The sequence below is a fragment of the Talpa europaea genome (genome assembly GCF_964194135.1).
Source record: "Talpa europaea genome assembly, chromosome: 3".
Taxonomy (NCBI): Eukaryota; Metazoa; Chordata; class Mammalia; order Eulipotyphla; family Talpidae; genus Talpa; species Talpa europaea.
This window is the reverse complement of record NC_140069.1, coordinates 14238298-14258596: the sequence shown is the minus strand read 5'-3', so window position 1 is coordinate 14258596 and position 20299 is coordinate 14238298. Positions and strand designations below refer to the sequence as shown.

The 20299-nt window shown below is 42.4% G+C and overlaps 1 protein-coding gene across 2 annotated transcripts in view; it reads left to right on the top strand.

Annotated features, from left to right (window-relative positions):
- Positions 1-19445, top strand: part of DEPTOR (DEP domain containing MTOR interacting protein) — a gene marked incomplete at its 5' end in the record, with an annotated part of 117958 nt that extends 98513 nt beyond the window's left edge. For both annotated transcript variants that reach the window (XM_084230891.1, XM_084230890.1), the window contains one exon: positions 19154-19445. In XM_084230891.1, coding sequence (XP_084087017.1) covers positions 19154-19282 — 129 coding nt within the window. In that variant the 3' untranslated portion in view covers positions 19283-19445. The remainder of the gene's footprint in view (positions 1-19153) is intronic.
- Between the last annotated feature and the right edge of the window lie 854 nt (positions 19446-20299).

Genomic DNA, 20299 nt, shown 5'->3' with positions numbered 1-20299 from the left:
CCTTCAAGAGTGACTGAGCCTCCCTGGTGGCACAAGGGGTTAAGCACCTCCCTAAGAAGCAATAGTAGCCTCTGAAGCACGAGTTTGATCCCCAGCCAGCCAGGAAGCTACCCACATGGCGCAGCAGACCTCTCCTGCTTCGCCTGCTGCTCCCCTCAGCAGTGTGTTTCAGTCAGTCTGCCTGTTCTGCTCCCCACTCTGTCTCTGGTGAATCCTCTCACCCCCCGCATCTCTGGCCTGTACCCAGGGTCTTGTATGCATAAATAAATAAATCTTTAAAAAATAATAAGAGTGACTTAAACTCCTTTAAAACAGTGGTCAAGACTACTGCTTCTTTGTCATGCAAAATCCATTAGATTTGCATTCCAACCTTCATAAAGGAAGAAGAGAAGCAGGAGGACATGCTCTTCCTTGAGATAGATATATATATATTTTTTTTTTTAAGATTTATTTGTTATTTATACAAGAACCGGGGTACAGGCCAGATGCGTGGGAGGATGAGAGGATTCACCAGAGACAGAGCAGGAAACAGAACAAGCAGAATGACCAAAATACACTGCCGAGGGGAGCAGCAGGCGAGACGGGGAGGTCTGCCGCACCATGTGGGTTGCTCCGAGGCCGGCGGGGATCAAACCGGCACCGCAGAGGCTGCGACAGCTTCAAGGCACTGCGCTCAACTGCCTGCGCCACCAGGGAGGTCCATGCTCTTCCTTCAAAGACACTTCCTGGAAGTTGGGCAGTCCTTCTGTTTCAAAACATAACCACACATGGCTACAATTTGATAAAAGGGAATCTGGGAAATATCAAGTTTATTCTGGGTGGTTGTTATGGGTGGAATTTTGTCCCTCCCAAAAAAGATATATTGATGTCCTAATCCCAAACCGCTGAATGAGAATGTGACCTTATTTGGAAATAGGATCTTGACAGAGGTAATCAAGTTAAGATGATGTCACTAGCTTAGCCCCAATCCAGTGTTATTAGTGTCCTATAAAAAAGGGCAAATTGAAATCTGAGACAGGCGTGCAGAGAAGAAAGACAATTTGAAGACACGCATGGAGAACATAGCCATACGACCAGTGCAACTATAACCCAAGGATTACCGAACATTGCCTGCACATATCCAAGGCTAGGGGTGCAAGGAAAGACTCTTCTGTGGAGCCATTAGAGGGCGTGACCCTGCTGACACTTCATTTTGTACTTCTAGCCTCCAGAACAGTGACACAATAAAACATGATTATTTGGGAGTGATTGCGTGTCTGTTAATAAAGACATGAGAACAATGGAAACGCAGAATAACAAAGGATGGGGGGACAACCTATAGTTTCTGACACTGACCAGATAAAGCTGTGCAGACATCCTTAAGCAAACATTTACTGAGTGTCTAGTGTAGCGGGTGCCCCACTGCAGCCCCTGGGGATCCTGTGGTGAGCAAAACAGGGAGGCCCCTGTCCTCACATAGCTTCAGGTCCAAAGATAAAATATATATAACCGGGCCTCCCTGATGGCACAGCGGTTGAACACTGGGTTGCGAAGCTGCCCGCAGCCTCTGCAGTGCCGGTTCAATCGCTGGCCACTGGGTGAGGGTCCCACATGGTGCGCAGACCTCTCCTGCCGTGCACGCTGCTCCCCTCAGCAGTGTATTTCATCAGTCTGCCTGTTCTGCTCCCCCCCTCTGGCTCTAGTGACTTCTCTCACCCTCCCGTGCTTCTGACTGTACCCAGTGCTTATATAAATAAATAAATAAATCTTTGAAAAAAATATATATATGACCTAGTCACAAGAAATATTTAATGGCATGCCATGATTTATGTGTTCATCGGGGATATTACTAGATATAAAAACTGGGATTTCAGATACCAATTTTTGTAGATTTGCACATTTCATTCATTTTCAAGTTCCATGCCAAAAACAATAAAGTCATGTGCTGAGCCGGTCGTTTTGCCTTTAATTGCAGGGACATTTAATTCACTCATCTTTTTTTTTTTTCCTGCCAGATGAAACCAAATATTGGTGGTATTACAGTTTTAGCTGTGGTTTTCTGAGCAGAGCCTGTGAGAGGAGTGAAATGATGGAGCCAAGTGGGAAAGCATTCATTTGGCAGAGGGTCAGATCGCTGGAACGGGAATTGTGGAAGCTGAGTTGATTGAATGCTTTGTTTTGCACATTCCTGTTCCTCCTCCAGTCTCTGCCATCTCAGTAAATATCATTGCCATCCACTCAGTGCCTTGCGCCAGAAACCTAGAAGTCAGGCTTACTTTTCTCTCTCCAGTTCAAGATACTTCTAAAATGTAGTTTGGCTTCATCTGTTTTTATTTCTCCCAATCCAAACCACTATCTTCTTTAACTGGGATGACTGGCTCTAACTGGTCTTCTTATATCTATTCTTGTAGTCTTGTAATCCACTCCCTGCCTACCAGCCAGAAACATTGGGGTCTTCCTCTCCCCTTCTTGGGATCCTTGTATTTAAGATAAAATCTAAAATCCTTCCCATCCTCCTCAGGCCTAGTGATTGACCTCTTCCAAATCTTAACTCCCTGCTGGTCTCCTCCTTGCTCACCTCCATTATCACATTTTAGTTCTTTCTTCAAACCGGGATGTATTAAAACATAGTTTTTCCATTTACCATTTTTGGAAACACCACCTACACTTTCCATAGTTTTAATAGAGAGCTAGTGCAAACAGTTCAAAGGGAAATTAAAACAATATTAGTTGAGTGATATTATTTAGGAAAAGTGATATTTGTAGGGGTCATTCAGAACTTTATCTAAAGTTGAGATGAAATCAGATATGCCTGCGTCTACATCCTGAGCTTGGAACTGTTTTTGTACATGTGTGTAACTGATTCTATCAAAAGGAGATAAAGTCAGAAATGCCCTTGATATCATGGGCTTAGATGATCTGTGACAGACACATAATACTTTGGTATTATTTGGGCCGACTTTGCTTGGTCTTCATTGCACTGCTATGTCCTCTTAGACCATAATACATAATACTGATGGATGGCATTCTTGCCAGCTAAGAAATTTAAATCACCTTAAAAGTGAAAGGGCTGAGCTCTGAAAACCAGAAAGAATATGTCCTTATCTCTGAACTTGCTGTGTCCCAAGGATTTGAGCAACCAAATCTGTGGATCTTTGGGATGTCATGAGACATTTGGCATTTCAGCTGGACACCTGAATGAATATTTTCTGCTGGAAGGAAACCCAAAAGCATGAACCATAGTGTCTCATGATACCAAGTGTAAATTCTGATGACATGATTATAGATAGCCTTAAGCAAAGTATTGGGCATCATGAGATGCCTTATTTCACTCAGTATCTGGCTTTTCCTTATTCTGGGTTTTGTGTGACACTGGTTCAAGTTTTTATTCTGGCTGAGTTCATTCCTTAGACTGTGTCTCTTTGCTCTAAGACTTCTTTTTCTGGGGCCTCCCCTGGTGGTACAGCGATTGAGCACTGGGCTGCGAAGCTGCCCGCAGCCTCTTCAGCACCGGCTTGATCCCCGGCCGCTAGCAAGGGTCCCACATGGCGCGACAGACCTCTCCTGCAGTCCGCTGCTCCCCTCAGCAGTGTACTTCGTCAGTCTGCCTGTTCTGCTCCCCGCTCTGGCTCTGGTGAATTCTCTCACCCTCCCGCACTTCTGACTGTGCTTTATACAGTGCTTGTATAAATAAATAAATCTTTAAAAAAAAAAAAAAGACTTCTTTTCCTGCCCCATCTGTCCTGCACCTCCAGTGAAAATACATATTCCTTCCATCAGTTCCCCTGTGGACCAGGCTAGTCCTCTACAGAAGCCATCCAGATTGGCAGGGACCCAAGGGTACTGTGACTTCACCCCACAGGATCTCTCTGGCCCAGTGTGAATATTGCATGTCTTTCAGTATCATCTTCACACAAATATTAACTCAAAATTTTGGGTGTGGTGTAAGAGAATGGTGTGATTTCATTTTTCCACATGTGGCTGACCAGTTTTCCCAGTTTCATTTGTTGAAGAGACTTTCCTTTCTCTGTTGTGTATACTTGGCTCCTTTGTCATAGATAAATGCACATATAAAGTATGGGTTATTTCTGGGCTTTCAATTTGATTCCACTGGTCTTTGTGTCTGTTTTTATTCCAATACCATAATGTTTTGATTACCCTAATCTTGTAACATTACCCTGGTCTTGAAGTCTTGGGAGTATGATACCTCCAACCTCCTTCTTTTTTGTCAAAATTGCTTGGCTACTCAGGGTCTTTTGTGGTTCCAAATGAATTTCAATAATATTTGCTTTATTTTTTTGAAGAAGTCCAGTGGAATTTTGATAGGGTCTGTACTGAATATGTAAATTGCTTTGAGGAAGATGGACATTTTGACTGTGTTAATTCTTCCCACCCATGATCATTGAATATCTTTCCACTTCTTTTAGCAATGGCTTGTAGCTTTCACTGAGTTGGTCTTTTACCGCTTCTGTTAAGTTTATTCTTAGGTGTTTAATACTTTTTTGATACTAGTGTAAAAGGTACTGTTTTCTTAATTTCATTTTCATCTAGTTCATTATTTGCAGATAGGGGCGTGATTGTTTAATAATAATTAACAGTAATAAGAGTGCCTTGCTTTTTTTTGTCAAATGTGTGTCAGAGAATATTACATCTCTCATTGTATTCTCACAAATCCCTGAAATAGGGTTGAGTAATAACTATTAACTCTACTTTACATGTTAGGAAGAAAATCAAGACCCAAGTAAGTTGTTCAAAGCCAAGTAAAGAGTAAATTCCAACCCTGCCTATGCCACAATTTCCATTGGGGCTACTAGGCTTGCATGTAATCCTCTTGTTTAAAACAAGCATAAGCAAGAACACAAAGATTGTTGAATGAATGCCCAGACTAGTGTTTCTTAACCCTCACTGTATATCAGAATCACTCTTGAAAGCTACACAGAGCTGCAGACTCTGTTGATCAGGAGGGCGATGTAGACAGTGGCATTCATTGGAAACTCCCTGGTGATCAGTCGGTAGTGACGACTCCCATCCCAAGACCTCTTCAAATCTGGATGTGATGCTGCAGAATGCCTTCCTGGTTTTGAGTGAGGGGCTGTTCTGATTCTTCACATTCAATCCTCTGATTCAAACAGAAGGCAGCATTCCAAGGTTTGTTTTCGAAACGCATTACGAAAATGTCTGGATGGTCTAGTTTTGTTTTTTGGGGTTTTTTTAGATTTATTTATTTATTTATTCAAGCACTGGGTACAGTCAGAAGCGCAGGAGGGTGAGAGAATTCACCAGAGCGAGGAACAGAACAGGCAGACTGACAAAATACACTGCTGAGGGGAGCAGCGGGCGTGGCAGGAGAGGTCTGCGCACCATGTGGGACCCTCACGGGGCGGCCGGGGATCGAACCGGCGCTGCAGAGGCTGCGGGCAGCTTCGCAACCGCTGCACCACCAGGGAGGCTTTGGATGGTCTACTTTTGGCATTGAGGTGTTTCATGTCATGTATCAGGTATGAATACATTAGCTCCAAAGTCATGCAGAACAAAACTAGCAGAGAAGCAGCCCCCACACCTCTGAAGCACTGTTTTCAAGCTCATGTTGCTTGCACTTGCATCTCAGCCCCTTCGAATCCTCGCAGCTGTGCCATTCGAGAAACCCTCCTCCCATGACTGCCCGTGTGAAACATAGCACTCCTGATATGTCCCGAATTTTGAGATGGAATTTCAGGGTGGGGTTTAAGCTCCATTTAACAGGAAACCTGCCAGTGAACAGCTGTGGTCTTTTACGCCAGGAAGATTCCACAGTGTCCCATCTCTTTGAGCAGCAAAGGTTTTTTCTTTTGTTGTTGTTGTTGTTTATTTTGTTTTAAGAAAAGAAAAATATACCACCCATTGTCCCAAGGAAAGTTGAAGGTGGGTGGAAGTCAATCTCTTAGGAATTCAAATATACTTTGGATCTTAAAACAAGGATAGCTGAGGAGGAAATTTTCTTTTTTTCCTCCTTCATACTCAAACTTGTAACTACCTATACTTGGCAGAAGTTTGTGCTGACTGATGAAAAGTTCCCAGAGTGAGGTTTTAAGTGGGGCGGGAAATACAGTGATCTGTGCAGGATGCAGAACTCTGCTGCACTCCAGAGTAGAAAGCTGCCTTTGTCACAGCCGAACTGTGCGCGAGCAGCTGTTTCACCACCTCAGGACCACAGTGCCCTGACTATACTGTATTCTGGGCGTGGTGACTGCCTGCATGTACCCATAGCTGGGTTGATGTGATTAAATTCCTGCTCGCAGAGCCAGAGTAATCAGGACTGGGCACAGACCGCCTCTTTGTAGGCTCAGAGGTGCATGACTGTCCCCTCCCGTGGCTAGGCTAGGGAACAGGGGGACTTCTGGGCACCCTTGTCTGTGTCAGGGGAGTCCTCAGCTGTGGCCCATATGTGGGGCATGACTCACATGTCTCAGACTTGGTGGACAGTAAAGTCATTTTCTTTTTTTTTTAAAGATTTATTGCATACAAGAGCTGGGGTACAGGCCAAAGATGTGGGCGGGTGAGAGGATTCACCAGAGACAGAGTGGGGAACAGAACAGGCAGACTGACAGAAGTACACTGCTGAGGGGAGCAGTGGGTGAGTCAGGAGAGGTCTGCTGTGCCATGTGGGTTGCTTCCTGGCTGGCCGGGGATAGAATTTGTGCTACAGAGGCTGCGGATTGCTTCATAATGCGGTGCTTAACCCTTTGTGCCACCAGGGAGGCCCCAGTAAAGTCATTTTCTTCAAGGGTTTTCCAATCTTATGGAAATAGGATATATACATAGAGGAATAAGTAGATAAAAGAAGCTGACCTACAGGAGAGACTACTTAATGTAACTTAATGCCTGGTATGTTCTAGAGGGATTGTAGGAAGAAGGAACTATCTTTGGTTGGGTTTTATGAATATGTATTATCTCCTCCAGTCTTTCTACAACCCTTGAGCTAAATATTAGCTATTAATATATTGTATTGAATTGTATTGTATTGTCTGGCTAATCTTGGCAAACTAGCTTATCAATCCTGCCAGAGTTTAGGTATTTCTCTAGGTGAGGAGGGGTTGGAGGGAATACCCTTCTTCAAATCCATATGGCCTTCTGGGACAAGCAGAGCATATGACCCAGGTGACACCTTGAGCCAGCCTACTGATGGCTCCTAGATGCCCGCGGTGGGAGATTAAAGTTGGGACCTTCAGCCTAGCCAGTGTGGACCTCTTTTGACCCTTCACATAAGTTCTGGAACTGAACCAGCTCTGAGGAGCCTGATTGACACCACTTCCCTTGCCACAGGTTGTTCAATCCTGAATCTAGCCCCAGGTCCTGGTGGAATAGGAATGGGTTCTACTGCAGAAACCAGAGATGCCGCTTCCTCCACTCAGGGCAGTCAGTTCTCATTAGCCTTGGCAAAGAACATGATGGTGGGAATTTTACAGGGACTACACCTGAGAGGAGAAAGCATACATTGTACAAAAATGAACAATGGTGTAAAATATATATATATATATGCGTATGTATATGTGTGTGTATATATATATATATACTTTTTTTTATTAAAAAAAAGGGAAAAAAAAAAAGAATATCTATGGTTGCTTAGTCCAGATCTTGTCACAGCCCAAAGAGGTTGCTCCATGCTTTGACCAACCTATAACCCTTTCACTTTTTCCACCAAACCCCCCCTCCCACCCCCACGGAGAGGGTTGCCTGTGTGTCTCTGTAAAGCACACACTTTGTTCTTAGCCCAAGTCAAAGCAGCACTACCTTCAAAGGAGGATAAGGGAACTAGACTTGGTCCTCTCTTAGAGGTTCAATAGTATCAACTCCCACACACCACCCTTATGAATGAAATAATATAGGAAGAATGCATCATGCATTGCATTTGTGAAAACAAAGTTATGATGCAATTATTTGCTTGATGAGTAACCTTGTGTGTACTGAATTTCATTGAGTAATCTATCTTTTAAAATCTTTGTCATATTAATTTTACATTTTAGCATAATCCAGGATGTTTCTGTAGTTAATAATAAGCATTCAAAAGTCAAATAGCTAACTGGGTAAAAGTTTCTTGAGGGGAAAAGAATTTGGGGTCAGGGAGGAAATGTGACCTTATGGAGCCTCTTTCCTCTTCTCTGTAAGCTCCTGGGGGAGTTGTCATATGTGCTGAGACTGTGTCTCTTCTGTTGGAAGCCCCAATTCTCCCAACTAGGGGAATTCTAAGGAACTTCCTGTGTCCACACTAAATTGGTTTTGTACTTGGGTTAGGGGGGACATGATAACTTGTATATCTCCTGTAGTATCAAGGTTCCAGGTGACAAATCCCATTCCTTCCAGTACAAAGGAAAAATCCTGTGATAACATGCTCCTAAGTTAGGAAAACCACCAGCTTGAGAGCTTAGGACAAGCAGCCGTTGGAAGTGTTCCTAGTGATGTCATGAGCTGCCTGTGGGAAGGAGATAGGAGCCTCCAGGGTGGGCCCCAAAGCCTCAGTTCAGCTGAATCCACATCTCTAGAGGGAATCCCCAGGAAGGCGATGTTTCTTCTTAATTTGGGGATATAAGTTCTATGAACTGAACCAGCGTTCCCCTTGGCTCCCCTATAAATGCACCACAAACCTCCCCCTGGTTTGGGCCACACATCTTAGGAGAATGGACCATAAGCCAACCCAGGTCTGAAGCAGAACTTTGTAGGTTTGAACTAGATGGGAGGAAAGAGCTGATTCTGTTTAAAACCAGCAGATGCTTTCATTTCTCAATTTGAAACAGAAGCTCTTCAGTGTTGTTGTTGTTATTTTATTGTGAAAGAAAGTCTTTCTTCCATATGGTTTGACTTCCCTTCAAGGCTAATTGCCCAGCCTGTGCTTTGGGGACACCACACAGCCAGATCGCAAGCCTCCAATGTAGACAGTGCAGAGAAAAGCTGTAATTCTCCCAAGAGAATCCTGTTTGTCCAAGAGCTGGACCCCTGCTACCTCCTACACCAGTCACTCTTCAGCCAGTTGCATATTTGGTGGAGAGATTTATGGGTCTGAGCATACAGCTGCGAGTTTTCTTTTCATTTCTTCCATCCCCCACCCCTAAGAACAGTGTTCTGCTGTCAGGGCTGTTATGCACTAAACACAAACACACAACTTGTTTACTACAGCTGTGGTCCAGACTCCTAAGTAGTGCCCTTGCTGAATGTGAATGTTTTTATAAACATAATGCTTTCTTAGCAATCTAAGGGACCTGGTCTATAGCTGTAACTAGCTAATCTTGACTCAGCTTATGTGTTTATAATATTTTGGTGAAAGACCATCCAGGAGTCTAGTTAGCCTGCGTGATTGCTTTAGTTCTGAAACAATTTAGATGTACACATAATTTATGCACATCTCTTATTGGCGGGTCCGTAAGTGAATTCCACTGCTCTGTTTAAAATTTTGCGTGTTGTTGCAGTGACTTCTGCATTCTCTAGCCTTATAGGGTCTCTTAGATTGAGAAAAATACTCTTTATCACCTTTAATTTTCATTTTTGTTCTAGATAAATTACTCCAAATCAGAATCTATTTTCATTTCCTATACCAGCGCCCAAAATGGCTTTCCTGGATGTGTACCCATGTGCTGGTTTGTCTCTATCTCAGCAGTCTGCTTTCGCTAAGCTTAACGGGAGAGATTGTGCAGAAAGAAAGAATGACGGAAGAGAAAAGCCAATATTTATTTAACATTCACTTGTATTAAACAAGGGACTTAGTACATAATCAGGTTTGATCCTCATAAATAAACTTGATCTCCATTTTAGAGATGAATAACTATAAGAAAGTGAAAATCAAAATCAACAAAAAACTATGAACCAGAGACACTTTTAGGGGGGCGGGGGTGGGAGGGGAGGGATTGGGGTCAGAATGGGGGGGCTGCAATTGTATGGGGAATATAACAATAAAATTTATTATTAAAAAAAAATGAATAAAGTATAAATGAAAGAAAGTGCAACTTCCCAAAGTCACATTATGAGTACATTGCAAAAGTGAGAATCAAAAATAAGTTTTGTTGTATAGGAGATGTATGCACAACTCAAATAATTGCAAGTCATTTATGCACAACTCAAATAATTGCAAAGTGTAATAATGGTGTAACCACGGCCCAGGAATTCTAAGACCATAGATTAGTTGTCTACTTTTGAAACTCATGTGACAATATTAGTCATATTGTCATCACAGTATTGGGGACATATCTAGGGTAGACTTGTTGGATCATAGGTTTTACATATGTGTTACAGATGACTAGCATGATCTTCTGTCTAAGTGTTCTATCCTTTATTGAAAGTAGAGTAGAATAATCTCTAACAATTACTATTGGATTGTTTATTTATCCCTTGAATCCATGAATTTTGCTTTATGTATTTTGGATCTTTCTTGTTAGACTTGGTATAAATGTATTTGCTAGGTCTCAGTATTTGCAACTTTTATATTCTCTTGGTGTGTTGAAACTTCCAACTTTATAAAATGTCTCTCATCTGCACTGCTGCCTTGTCCTAAGTCAAATGCCCATCTGTAGTCAGTTTCTGCATTTCTAGTTCTGTCACATTGGCCTGTCTGCTTGTACCAATACTATACTGCATTCATGGAATATACCTTAATAATATATCTTTCAGCCTTTGTTATTTATATGTATATAAGCCACATGAGTACATGAGAAATTCTCATTTACTATCTTTCATTTGTATTGTTCTAAACTTCCATTCATATCTGAAAATAATGCCTCCTTTGCAGATTTAATGAAAGCAAACTCCTGGCCTAGTTCTTGGCATATAAGTAATCAGTAAACTAAAGTTGTTAATAGTAAATATGTTGTTGAATCATTAATAAACAGAAGTGAATTTTTCCCCCCTGGGAGCTTTAAAAGAAAATGATACTTTAAGGTGATACTTTAAGGTTCCTAATGTAATATTTTTCCAGGTAATTTATCAACTGAAGAACTAATGCTTGCATGTTCAAAACAACTCAGTTCATTGGGTACAGAGCTGGGTACATAGATAAGAGTAGAATTACTCCAGTCTTCTAGACTAGTGCTTTCTCCATCACTCTGCACTCAACTTGCCTTTGGGGAAATCTTCACTGGAGTGGGCAGAAAGGAAAGGAAAAAATGAGGGTATCCCTGGAGATCCACTTCTTAAAAAATCAATTTTTACTATGTATAAGCCAAGCTCCATGGCAGTAAAGAGCGCCTCTTGTAGCTCATGGAGACACCATGCTGACTAGATCACCTGGCCCTAATATTCTCACCCACCTACAGAAGACAGATGGCTTGTTAGATCTTCTGCTCTCCTGTTTCTATTGTAAAGCAAAAAATTGCAACAACCCAAAAGGAATGTACAAAGAATTGGTGATACCAGATTGAATAATATAATCACTTTCACAAATGGTGTTGGTAAAAAGAGTTTGCAGCCTGAATTACACACAGCATCCATACCAAGGATAACTGTATATCCTTTATTCCTATTGTGTCTTTCCTCCTAGAATCTTTAAAATCTTCATCCAGAGTCATTAATCTTCACTCTAGCACAAGACAGTTGCTGCCTGAGCGAAAGGGTATTTCTTCCTTCTCCTCCAGGTTTCAAATAAACATGGTTATTTGAAATCCAGATGGCATATACCCCTGCCAGGTCTAGCCCATATGTAAAGATTAGCCTGAGTTATTCTTATTCTTATTATTCCCCATCATTTTCTTCCCTGATAATGATGATGATAGTGTCAAGTGAGTATCATTCCATTTTCAAGGACACTGGAAGGAAAAATCAAATACAGCATTCTTAAGAAATTCACTGAGTATGAGAGGGGCTGAGATACTAGGCTGAGGTGTCCATTCCTATGGTGTAGGGCCAATTTGGGGTAAGCTTATTGTCTATTATTCAGGAGGCAGGGCATCTTAGATTTAAGTATGAGTCAAAGTCCTGGCTCTGCCACTTACTTTTTCCATGAACTGGAGCCAGTTACTTTATTTCTCTGAATCTGTCCCTTCTTCCGTGAAATGGGAAGAAGAAGAATAGTATAGGTCTTATTGGATTGTGGGAGTTTTAAATGTGATTGCACATTCAAAGAACTTTGAGTAAGTGTTAGGTGTTGCTATTAGCTCTTTAAAGCTCTGTTTATGCTGACGGGTAAGTTGTGGACTAAGAAATGGTCTGCGTGTGTGGACCAAATAGCTAGGTTTTCATGGGCATGTATATAGAAAAGAGAAGTAGCAAATCAGCCATAAAAATAAAGTGGAGCCTCCCTGGTGGCGCAAAAGGTTAAGACCAGCATTATGAAGCAATCCGCAGCCTCCGCAGCACGAGTTCGATCCCCGGCTGGCCAGGGAGCAACCCACATGGTGAAGCAGACCTCTCCTGTCTCGCCCGCTGCTCCCCTCAGCAGTACTTTGGTCAGTCTGCCTGTTCTGTTCCCCACTCTGTCTCTGGTAAATCCTCTCACACACACCCCACACACACACACCTCTGGCCTGTACCCCAGCTCTTGTATGCATAAATAAATAAATCTTTTTTTTAAAAAAAAGCACTTTATTAAATACTTATGTTGTTGCTTTCAGTCTCTAATTTCAGATTATGAAAGTCATGTCATATGATTTGGAGCAAGATTTAAAGAAATTAAAACAATCAAAATATAACTCTTCTTTCTAAACTCCAAACTTTAGCATCTTTATATCTTTTAACCTACTTAGGACATTCATTGCTGTGGTTTACCCTCCGCCTTCTCTTTTTTTTGATACTCTATGAAAAAACCACAAACCTCATTCTAAGCAGGTCTGATGATAGTATATATTTTTCACATCAAAACTGAAAGTTGGCAGGCTCACATGTGACTTTAAAAGTGGTGTGTGTGGTCTAAGACGGCAACAGGTTTTGTTATTTTTAGCTTTGTGTCTTCAGCAACTTGAATATTCTTTCCCATAATACTTCTAAATGTGAGCATTTTATGCATTGCTATTATTAAGTTGAAAATCTAAGAGATAGCAAAATTTAGCTATAAAAATGAAATAGACAATATAGGCAAGTGATAATTACAATAAAGCAGAGATGTCAACTTCTCTTGCACTTGAGGCTGTTATTGCTCATGGTCATAGAATGCATTGTTATCATACTAAGAGGTATGGGATAAACATTTAAACTAACTTTATTTTTAAAGATTTATTTATTTATGCATACAAGAACTGGGATGTAAGCCAAAGTTGCAGGGGGTGAGAGGATCACCAGAGAGAGTGGGGAGCAAAATAGGCAGATGTACTGAAATACACTGCTGAGGGGATCAGCGGGTGAGGCAGGAGTGGTCTGCTGCGCCATGTGGGTCAGCTCCCTGGCCCTGGCCAGCTGGGGATCAATTCCTGCTGCAGTGGCTGGTGATATCCTGGTAGTGCTGTCTTTAACCCCTGTGCCACCAGGGAGGCCCTAACTTTTTTTTTTTATATTAGTTATTTTTGAAAACAAGAGCTGGGTGTGGTCCAGAATTGGGGGGTGGTGGTGACAGGATTCACCAGAGACAGAGTGGGGAGCAAAATAGGCAGATCTACTGAATTACACTGCTGAGGGGAGCAGCAGGCAAGACAGGAGAGGTCTGCTGCGCCATGTGCGTCAGCTCCCTGGCCGGGGATTGAGCTCTTGCTGCAGTGGCCACAGATAGCTTCATAGTGCTGAGACTTAGCCCCTTGAGCCACTAGGGAGACTCCACATTTAAACTAACTCTTAATTAAAAAATTTTGGCAGAATTTTTATAGCACTGTTTCTCCATTTATAGCTAAATCAGAATCCCCTGATATGCTCAATGAAAATACAGATTCTTGGGATCCAGCCTGAGAGTCTGATTTGGTAGATGTTGGGTGAGATCTGAGAATTCACATTTTCAACAGGCTCCCAAAGGTGACTCATATTTGCATTACAGTTTGAGAGTTGCTTTTTATATTTGGGTGTGCTTTTCACATAAGCAACTGAACAGTGAAATGGTTTAAATAATGTTGACCGAATGCATAGCTGAAACTTTCAGCTTGCAACTAGCAACAAAAAGCATCCTCATTGGGCCTCCCATATGAAGCAGCACTATGAAGCTATCCACAGCCACTGTATGTAGCACAAGTTCGATTCCCGGCCAGGGAGCTACCCACAAGGTGCAGCAGACCTCTCCTGTCTCACGTACTGCTCCCCTCAGCAGTGTATTTCTGTCAATCAGCCTGTTCTGCTCCCCACTCTGTCTCTGGTGAATCCTCTCACCACTCACCTCTCACCTCTGTCCTGCACTCCAGCTCTTGTATGCATAAATGAATAGATCTTTAAAAAAAAAAAAAGGCATCCTCATTAGAGGTGAATTGCTCATCCATAAGTAGTATTCAAGCTGTATAGGTTGTAAGCTTGGTGAGGATTTGTACTAAAGTGTTCAGCTTTTAATGGGGCTTCGTCTAAATGATGTCTGGAATACATGTGAGTGTGTTAGTTAAGAATGTAAGTATTGCTTGTTATTTCATATCTTGGCTCTGCTTTCTGTATCATTTGATTAAAAGGACTTCCATATCCCATCAACCAGGACTTAGCTCCTCCTGATTATTTTCTGCATTTATCTTTCTTCTCCTTATGACTCTTTCTGTCTCAGAAACTTTATCTCTCATGGTCTCTGTCTTGCTAAATATTCTATTAGTGTCAAGGGAAAGAAGCAGCCTCATCTTCAATTCTTTTCTCCTTCAAGATCAGCAAGAGAGAAAAATGAGAGAAGCCACAGTAGCATTCATAGAATGCAGCTATTGCACGGAGGCAAGGGTCTTGGTGAATGTAGATTTCTATGGCAGTGCAAAGACATTGAGGCAGTCACAGGTATAGTGTTTCTCCTCAGCTCACTCCCACTTCAGATGAAACAATTGAGTAATTGCGATGGAACTCTATTGTACAAGAACGAATGTGCAATTGCACAATCCCGTGGGCACTCAGCCTGGAGGGGTATGTGCATCTGCCAGGACTGGTGCAGGGAGAGGAATAAGACACGAGATTATTTAGTTAGTTTGGCTTCTTATCAGGAGAAGACTGGCATTCAACCTAGGTTTTCATCCCAACCTGACCACACCCTGAAATGTGCTCAGTCCTGCCTCCCTCTTCCTGCTAACCCTTACCACACCAACTTTGGTGTTAGGGGTTTTCTTCCCTGCCATCTTGCTCAGAGTTGTCACTCATCTAGGCTTAATATGACCTGTGAAGATTTTGTTTTTCTTTTCCATTAAGGAGAGTATCTTGTACATCCCTGATTGCTAAGGTTAAGGCGCTAATTTGCAGAGATGAGTTTAGAACAATTACACAGGGTCACAATTGATCCCTTTTCTGTGCACTGGGAAAATGATAGAATTGTGGCAAAATCTGCAAACACATATCAGCTAAACATAATTATAAGCAGAAGAAGAGCATCACAACCTCACTTGATTGTCATTCCCTTATAATGAGTGGCATCTTGGTCTCCCCACTCTAGGTAGAAGGTGATGTGTACCTAAGCTCAGTCCACCCAGAAGTGGTTACATGTTCTCAGTGTTTTTGTGCATGTGTGTGTATGTGTGCACACCCGTTTTTTCACACAGCAGAGAAATGATTTCCCCCAGGCTGTGTGCCTCCTGTGGTTACTCATAATGTGTGTGGACTCACAGAACACAATGTACCATAGATGCTAATCCCAAGCCCATTAGGCCTGAATACTTTACCTAGTAATACCTGCCTCTTTCGATCAGTTTGCACATTTTTAGTAACAGGAGATTGGAACTGCAGGCACCACAGCAGATGCTGGGACCACTTAAAGAGAGATGACGTCTTGCCTAACAGCTTGACTCTAAAAATACTACCTTGACTGTAAGCCTGATAAGTGTTTTCAAGGCTTCCCCACCACCACCACCCCCCGCATTCAAGGAAAAAGTCCTTAAACAGATATCTAAGTACATATTATTGAGGGTTTTAAGTGACACAGGTAGCAAACTTAACCTTCACAGAGGAAAAACCTTATGAAGTTGGAAGAACCTAAAAATCATTGGCATTCTAAGATATTTGAGTGGACCAAGACTGCTTAATTAATAGTTAAAGCAAAGAGAAAAGCATTTATCTTCCATTATTGTATGCATTCCCCAGAACTTGCACATACACACACACACACACACATATATGAATTATTTATAAATTTGTATTATGGTATTATGTAGGCTTGTGGTATGCTACAGAGCTTAAATGTGACCTTTAATAAATAATCAAACCTTTCAGATTTTAATTTGTCCGTAAAAACTATTGAATATCATGGTTGACAATGACAGAAACCAGGTATCATAAGAAAAAATAGAAATTGACTAGTAGGTGTTGGCAACCATCCAGGCCAGGTAGGTTCATTGTCGATTCTCACAGATGGAAAGAGAATTTTGGAGCCTTCGTTATCTTTTGACAGGTCTTTAATGCTGAATCAGAGTACAGACCAGCCAGCGGGGGGCAGCAACTGAGCCCCCTCGCCACAGAGAGACAACACCCAGAGTGTCAGAGCTGAGGAGACCTTTTTATCCCTCTCTGCTTCTCAACTCAGGTGTCTGCATTTCACCTTACATTGGAACAAGGCAGTACTCACCAACTGAAGGGTTAAAACATAATTTTTAAAAATATATTGGATGGTGCTAAATGAAAATGTCTTACTAAAAATACCTCCATTTAGAGCAAATACATTTTGAAAGGCTCCTGTGCCACCTGCAGTCACATTCCATCTTGTTATACAAGAAATCTATAAATAGGGCCTCCCTGGTGCTGCAGGGGTTAAAGTCTTAGTGCTATCGAGCAATCCCCAGCCACTGAGGCATGAGTTCAATCCCCAGCCAGGGAGCTGGCTGACCCACATGGCTCAGCAGACCTCTCCTGTCTCACCGCTGCTCCCCTCAGCAGTGTATTTCAGTAGATCCACCTGTTCTGTTCCCCACTCTGTCTCTGGTGAATCCTCTCACCCCCTGCACCTCTGGCCTGTACCCCAGCTCTTGTATGCATAAATAAAAATAAATCATTTTAAAAAAGAAAAGAAAGGGAAAAAGTTATGTTTCAATTTACAATGAAGGAGAGTCTGATGAAAATAGGAAGAGGGAGAATCAAACCAAGAGCAGAAATGGAGAAAGAGGAGGGGAAAAAAAGACAAAGGAGTCAGCATGTCTGTGTTCCCTCTGGCGGTTCTGAGGAGAGGACCAGCTTCCTTGCCTTTCTCAGGTTCTAGAGACTAGCTGCATTCCTCGACTCCTGGCCCCTTCACATCATTTTGCTTCTGTTGTCAAATCTACTTCTACCTTTGAGTTGTTTGTCTCCCTCTTATAGCAATCTTTGTGGTTACATTGGGCCCACCTGGATAATCCAGGCTACCCTACTGTAGGGCTTGGAGGGACACAGTGCAGGTTTGCTGTGATCCCAGCAGACAGCGTAAGGGAGGAGAGTCCTGGAGCCCTCAGTGGCTTTTGCAGGCTTTTATTGGGATTTACCGGGTACGTGGCAGGCAGGGATTCTGGGGGGTCGGGAGGCTAGCAGGCCTCCCAGCCCCCAGCAAGTCTTTACTCTTTCTGGGCTCTCCGGCTTTCTCTCGCGTTCTGCTCTGCATCTCTGCTCTTCTGTTCGTTCTCTGCTTCTCTGCGGCTTCTTCTGATGTCCCTGGGACGCCACCTTAAAAGCCTAGTCTTAGCCCAGGTAAATCCCATCTACATAGCCCATACCTTACTCCAGGTGCCCGCCATCAGGCATGCATTCTGGACCACAGGGTTCCGTCATCTGTCCTAATGGCGGGAGGGCAGAAAAGCCTGATACTTTTTACCTTACCCTACACCTTCCTATGTAAAACCAGCGGATTAGCAACCCACCCATCTGCATCCTTAATTCCTTACTGCCACTCAAACTAACATGTTCAAGGGTGCTGGGGATTAGGACATAGACATCCTTGGGGATTGATAATATTATGCAATTTACCACTTCTATTGTCAGTCATTGCACGTATTTAAATTCTATTTAGTTCTTTTTACTACTTGGATGCACTTTATCACTGGCAGCTGAAGATCTGTGTGTCTCCATTTTTCTATTTGGGGACACAAACAAATCCCTCCTGTCCAAAGTCCACTTCAGCCACACACTACAGGTATACCATCTGTTAATGCATGTCAGCTAAATGAAAAGTATCCAGTGACTGATGCCACTACCAATGTCAAAAAAAATTACCTCCATTTGGGGGGCAGTAGCTGTGGGTCAGCATCAACCTAGCAGTGACATGTCTAGAGGGACCTCGCGTTAGCGAATCATGCTTTTAATGTATTGTGATTCTCCTCCCAAGGTTAGTTAACACTCAATTAGGATCAAAGCTGAGCTCTGTTGACCTCGTCCATTTTCATTAGCGTTGGGAAGGGGAAAAATGTATGGAATTTATCATCTCAATGGAATACCTTTGCAAGTGTCTGAATTAATGTTATTTTGGTGTCATTAATAGAGGCATTATTAATAATTATGCAAGGAGGGAGCCATCCTGGTGGCGTAGGAGTTAAGTCTCAGCACTATCACCACTAAGCTGAGTTCGATCCCTGGCCAGGTAGCTAATCCACATGGCGCAGCAGACCTCTCCTGTCTCACTTGCTCCCCTCAGCAGTGTATTTCAGTAGATCTGCCTGTTCTTTTTCCCACTGTCTCTGGTAAGTCCTTTCATCCCCTGCACCTCTGACCTACACCCCAGTTGTTTTATGCATAAATAAATCTTAAAAAATAAGGAATGGGGCTGGAATAACAGGGCTATCGAGTCCCCCTGGATGTTGAGTCCAAATGAATATTAACAGCACGAGCACTGCAAGTGTGAAATTGAATGGTACCAATGAAGTTCAGAGCATTTTAGCAGAAGCTTCATGTACAGGTCACCTTAATTTTTACAATCTTATAAGGAAGGTAGGGTTAAGCTTAAGTTACTAAATTGCTGTGCTAGCGTTTATACTCAATTTTGTGAAACACTAAAACATGTGCTTTTCTCCATCATTATGCCCTCCACGGAAAAAGTGGGAGCTGTTGAAAGGGAGTCGTCACCTGGTGTGGGTGGGTATGTTAAAAATGAAGTTACCTGCAAAGATATTCACCATCTTGATTAGAGGTGTGTGAAGAAGCAGGACCATAACGGACCCTCCACTCCTCTCTCCGGCAGGTGTGCCAGTTCGTGGTCTCGGTCAATGGGCTCAATGTACTGCACGTGGACTACCGGACCGTGAGCAATCTGATTCTGACGGGCCCACGGACAATTGTCATGGAGGTGATGGAGGAGCTGGAGTGCTGAGCAGGCGCACCCTGGCCCCCCGACCCCCCGAATGGCCGGGGCAGCACAGAGCAATGCAAGGTGAAGACCTCCTCCCACTGGCCACCTGTGGACAGACAGACAAGTGTTTTCTCTGCACATCCACGTCTGAGTCTGAGTTGATACACTGTTTGAAGGTGGAAGACCCGGGTAATGCATTTTTCAAAAAGAAAAAGAAAAACACGACTTATGTCAGTGTAGAAAAAAAATGGAGAAACAGAATTTTCTTACAAGGTAGAATCGCCTTACTTGACTTCTCTTGGTAGTTCGCCTTCATTGTTTTTTTGTTTTTTTTTTCCAATCTTAGTGCGCAGAAAATTGTTGAAAAACCTCTCTAGCCCAAACAGCCGCATGCTACTATCTCCTTAGGAGTCTACAGACTAGTTATCACAGACTTCGAGGTGGCTTCTCACCAAGATTAGCTGTTTATAAGAGACTACAGAGTTCACCAAGCTTCAAATTAAAGCAACATCCAAAATGTTATATGTTAAGGAAGATCTTACGAAGGTTTTAAAGCCTTCAACTGCTTAAAAGCCATCAAAAAAATTACTTTCTTAATTCCTGCCTTTCGTATCAACTTTTAAAATATTTTCAATGATGGTATTACTTAAAAAACAAAAACTTTCTGATGATGTGGGTAGGGTAGATAGGGAGAAAATATTTGAAATGGTTTGTTCTGTTTTCTCTTTCTGGGTCTACATTATTTGGTTTCATCAATCACCGGCAGCAGCTTTCCAGAATTAATCTGAGTTAAATGTCAAATCAGAGAAGGTTGTACATACACGTGTAAATTCAAAGTCAAGCCTTCTGGCAAGATTTCACTTTGAAGTTGGCCCTTTTGAAGTGAGGTATTCTAGAACTTGGCCCATATGTGACAAATCTTGAAACTCTAAATTGCCTAGTTGGCCTGAATTTTTACTAGCTGTCTAGTGTACCATGTTCTAATTACATGAAATGCTGCTTATTTGGTGGGAATTTTTCCCCCCAAATCACTCTCTT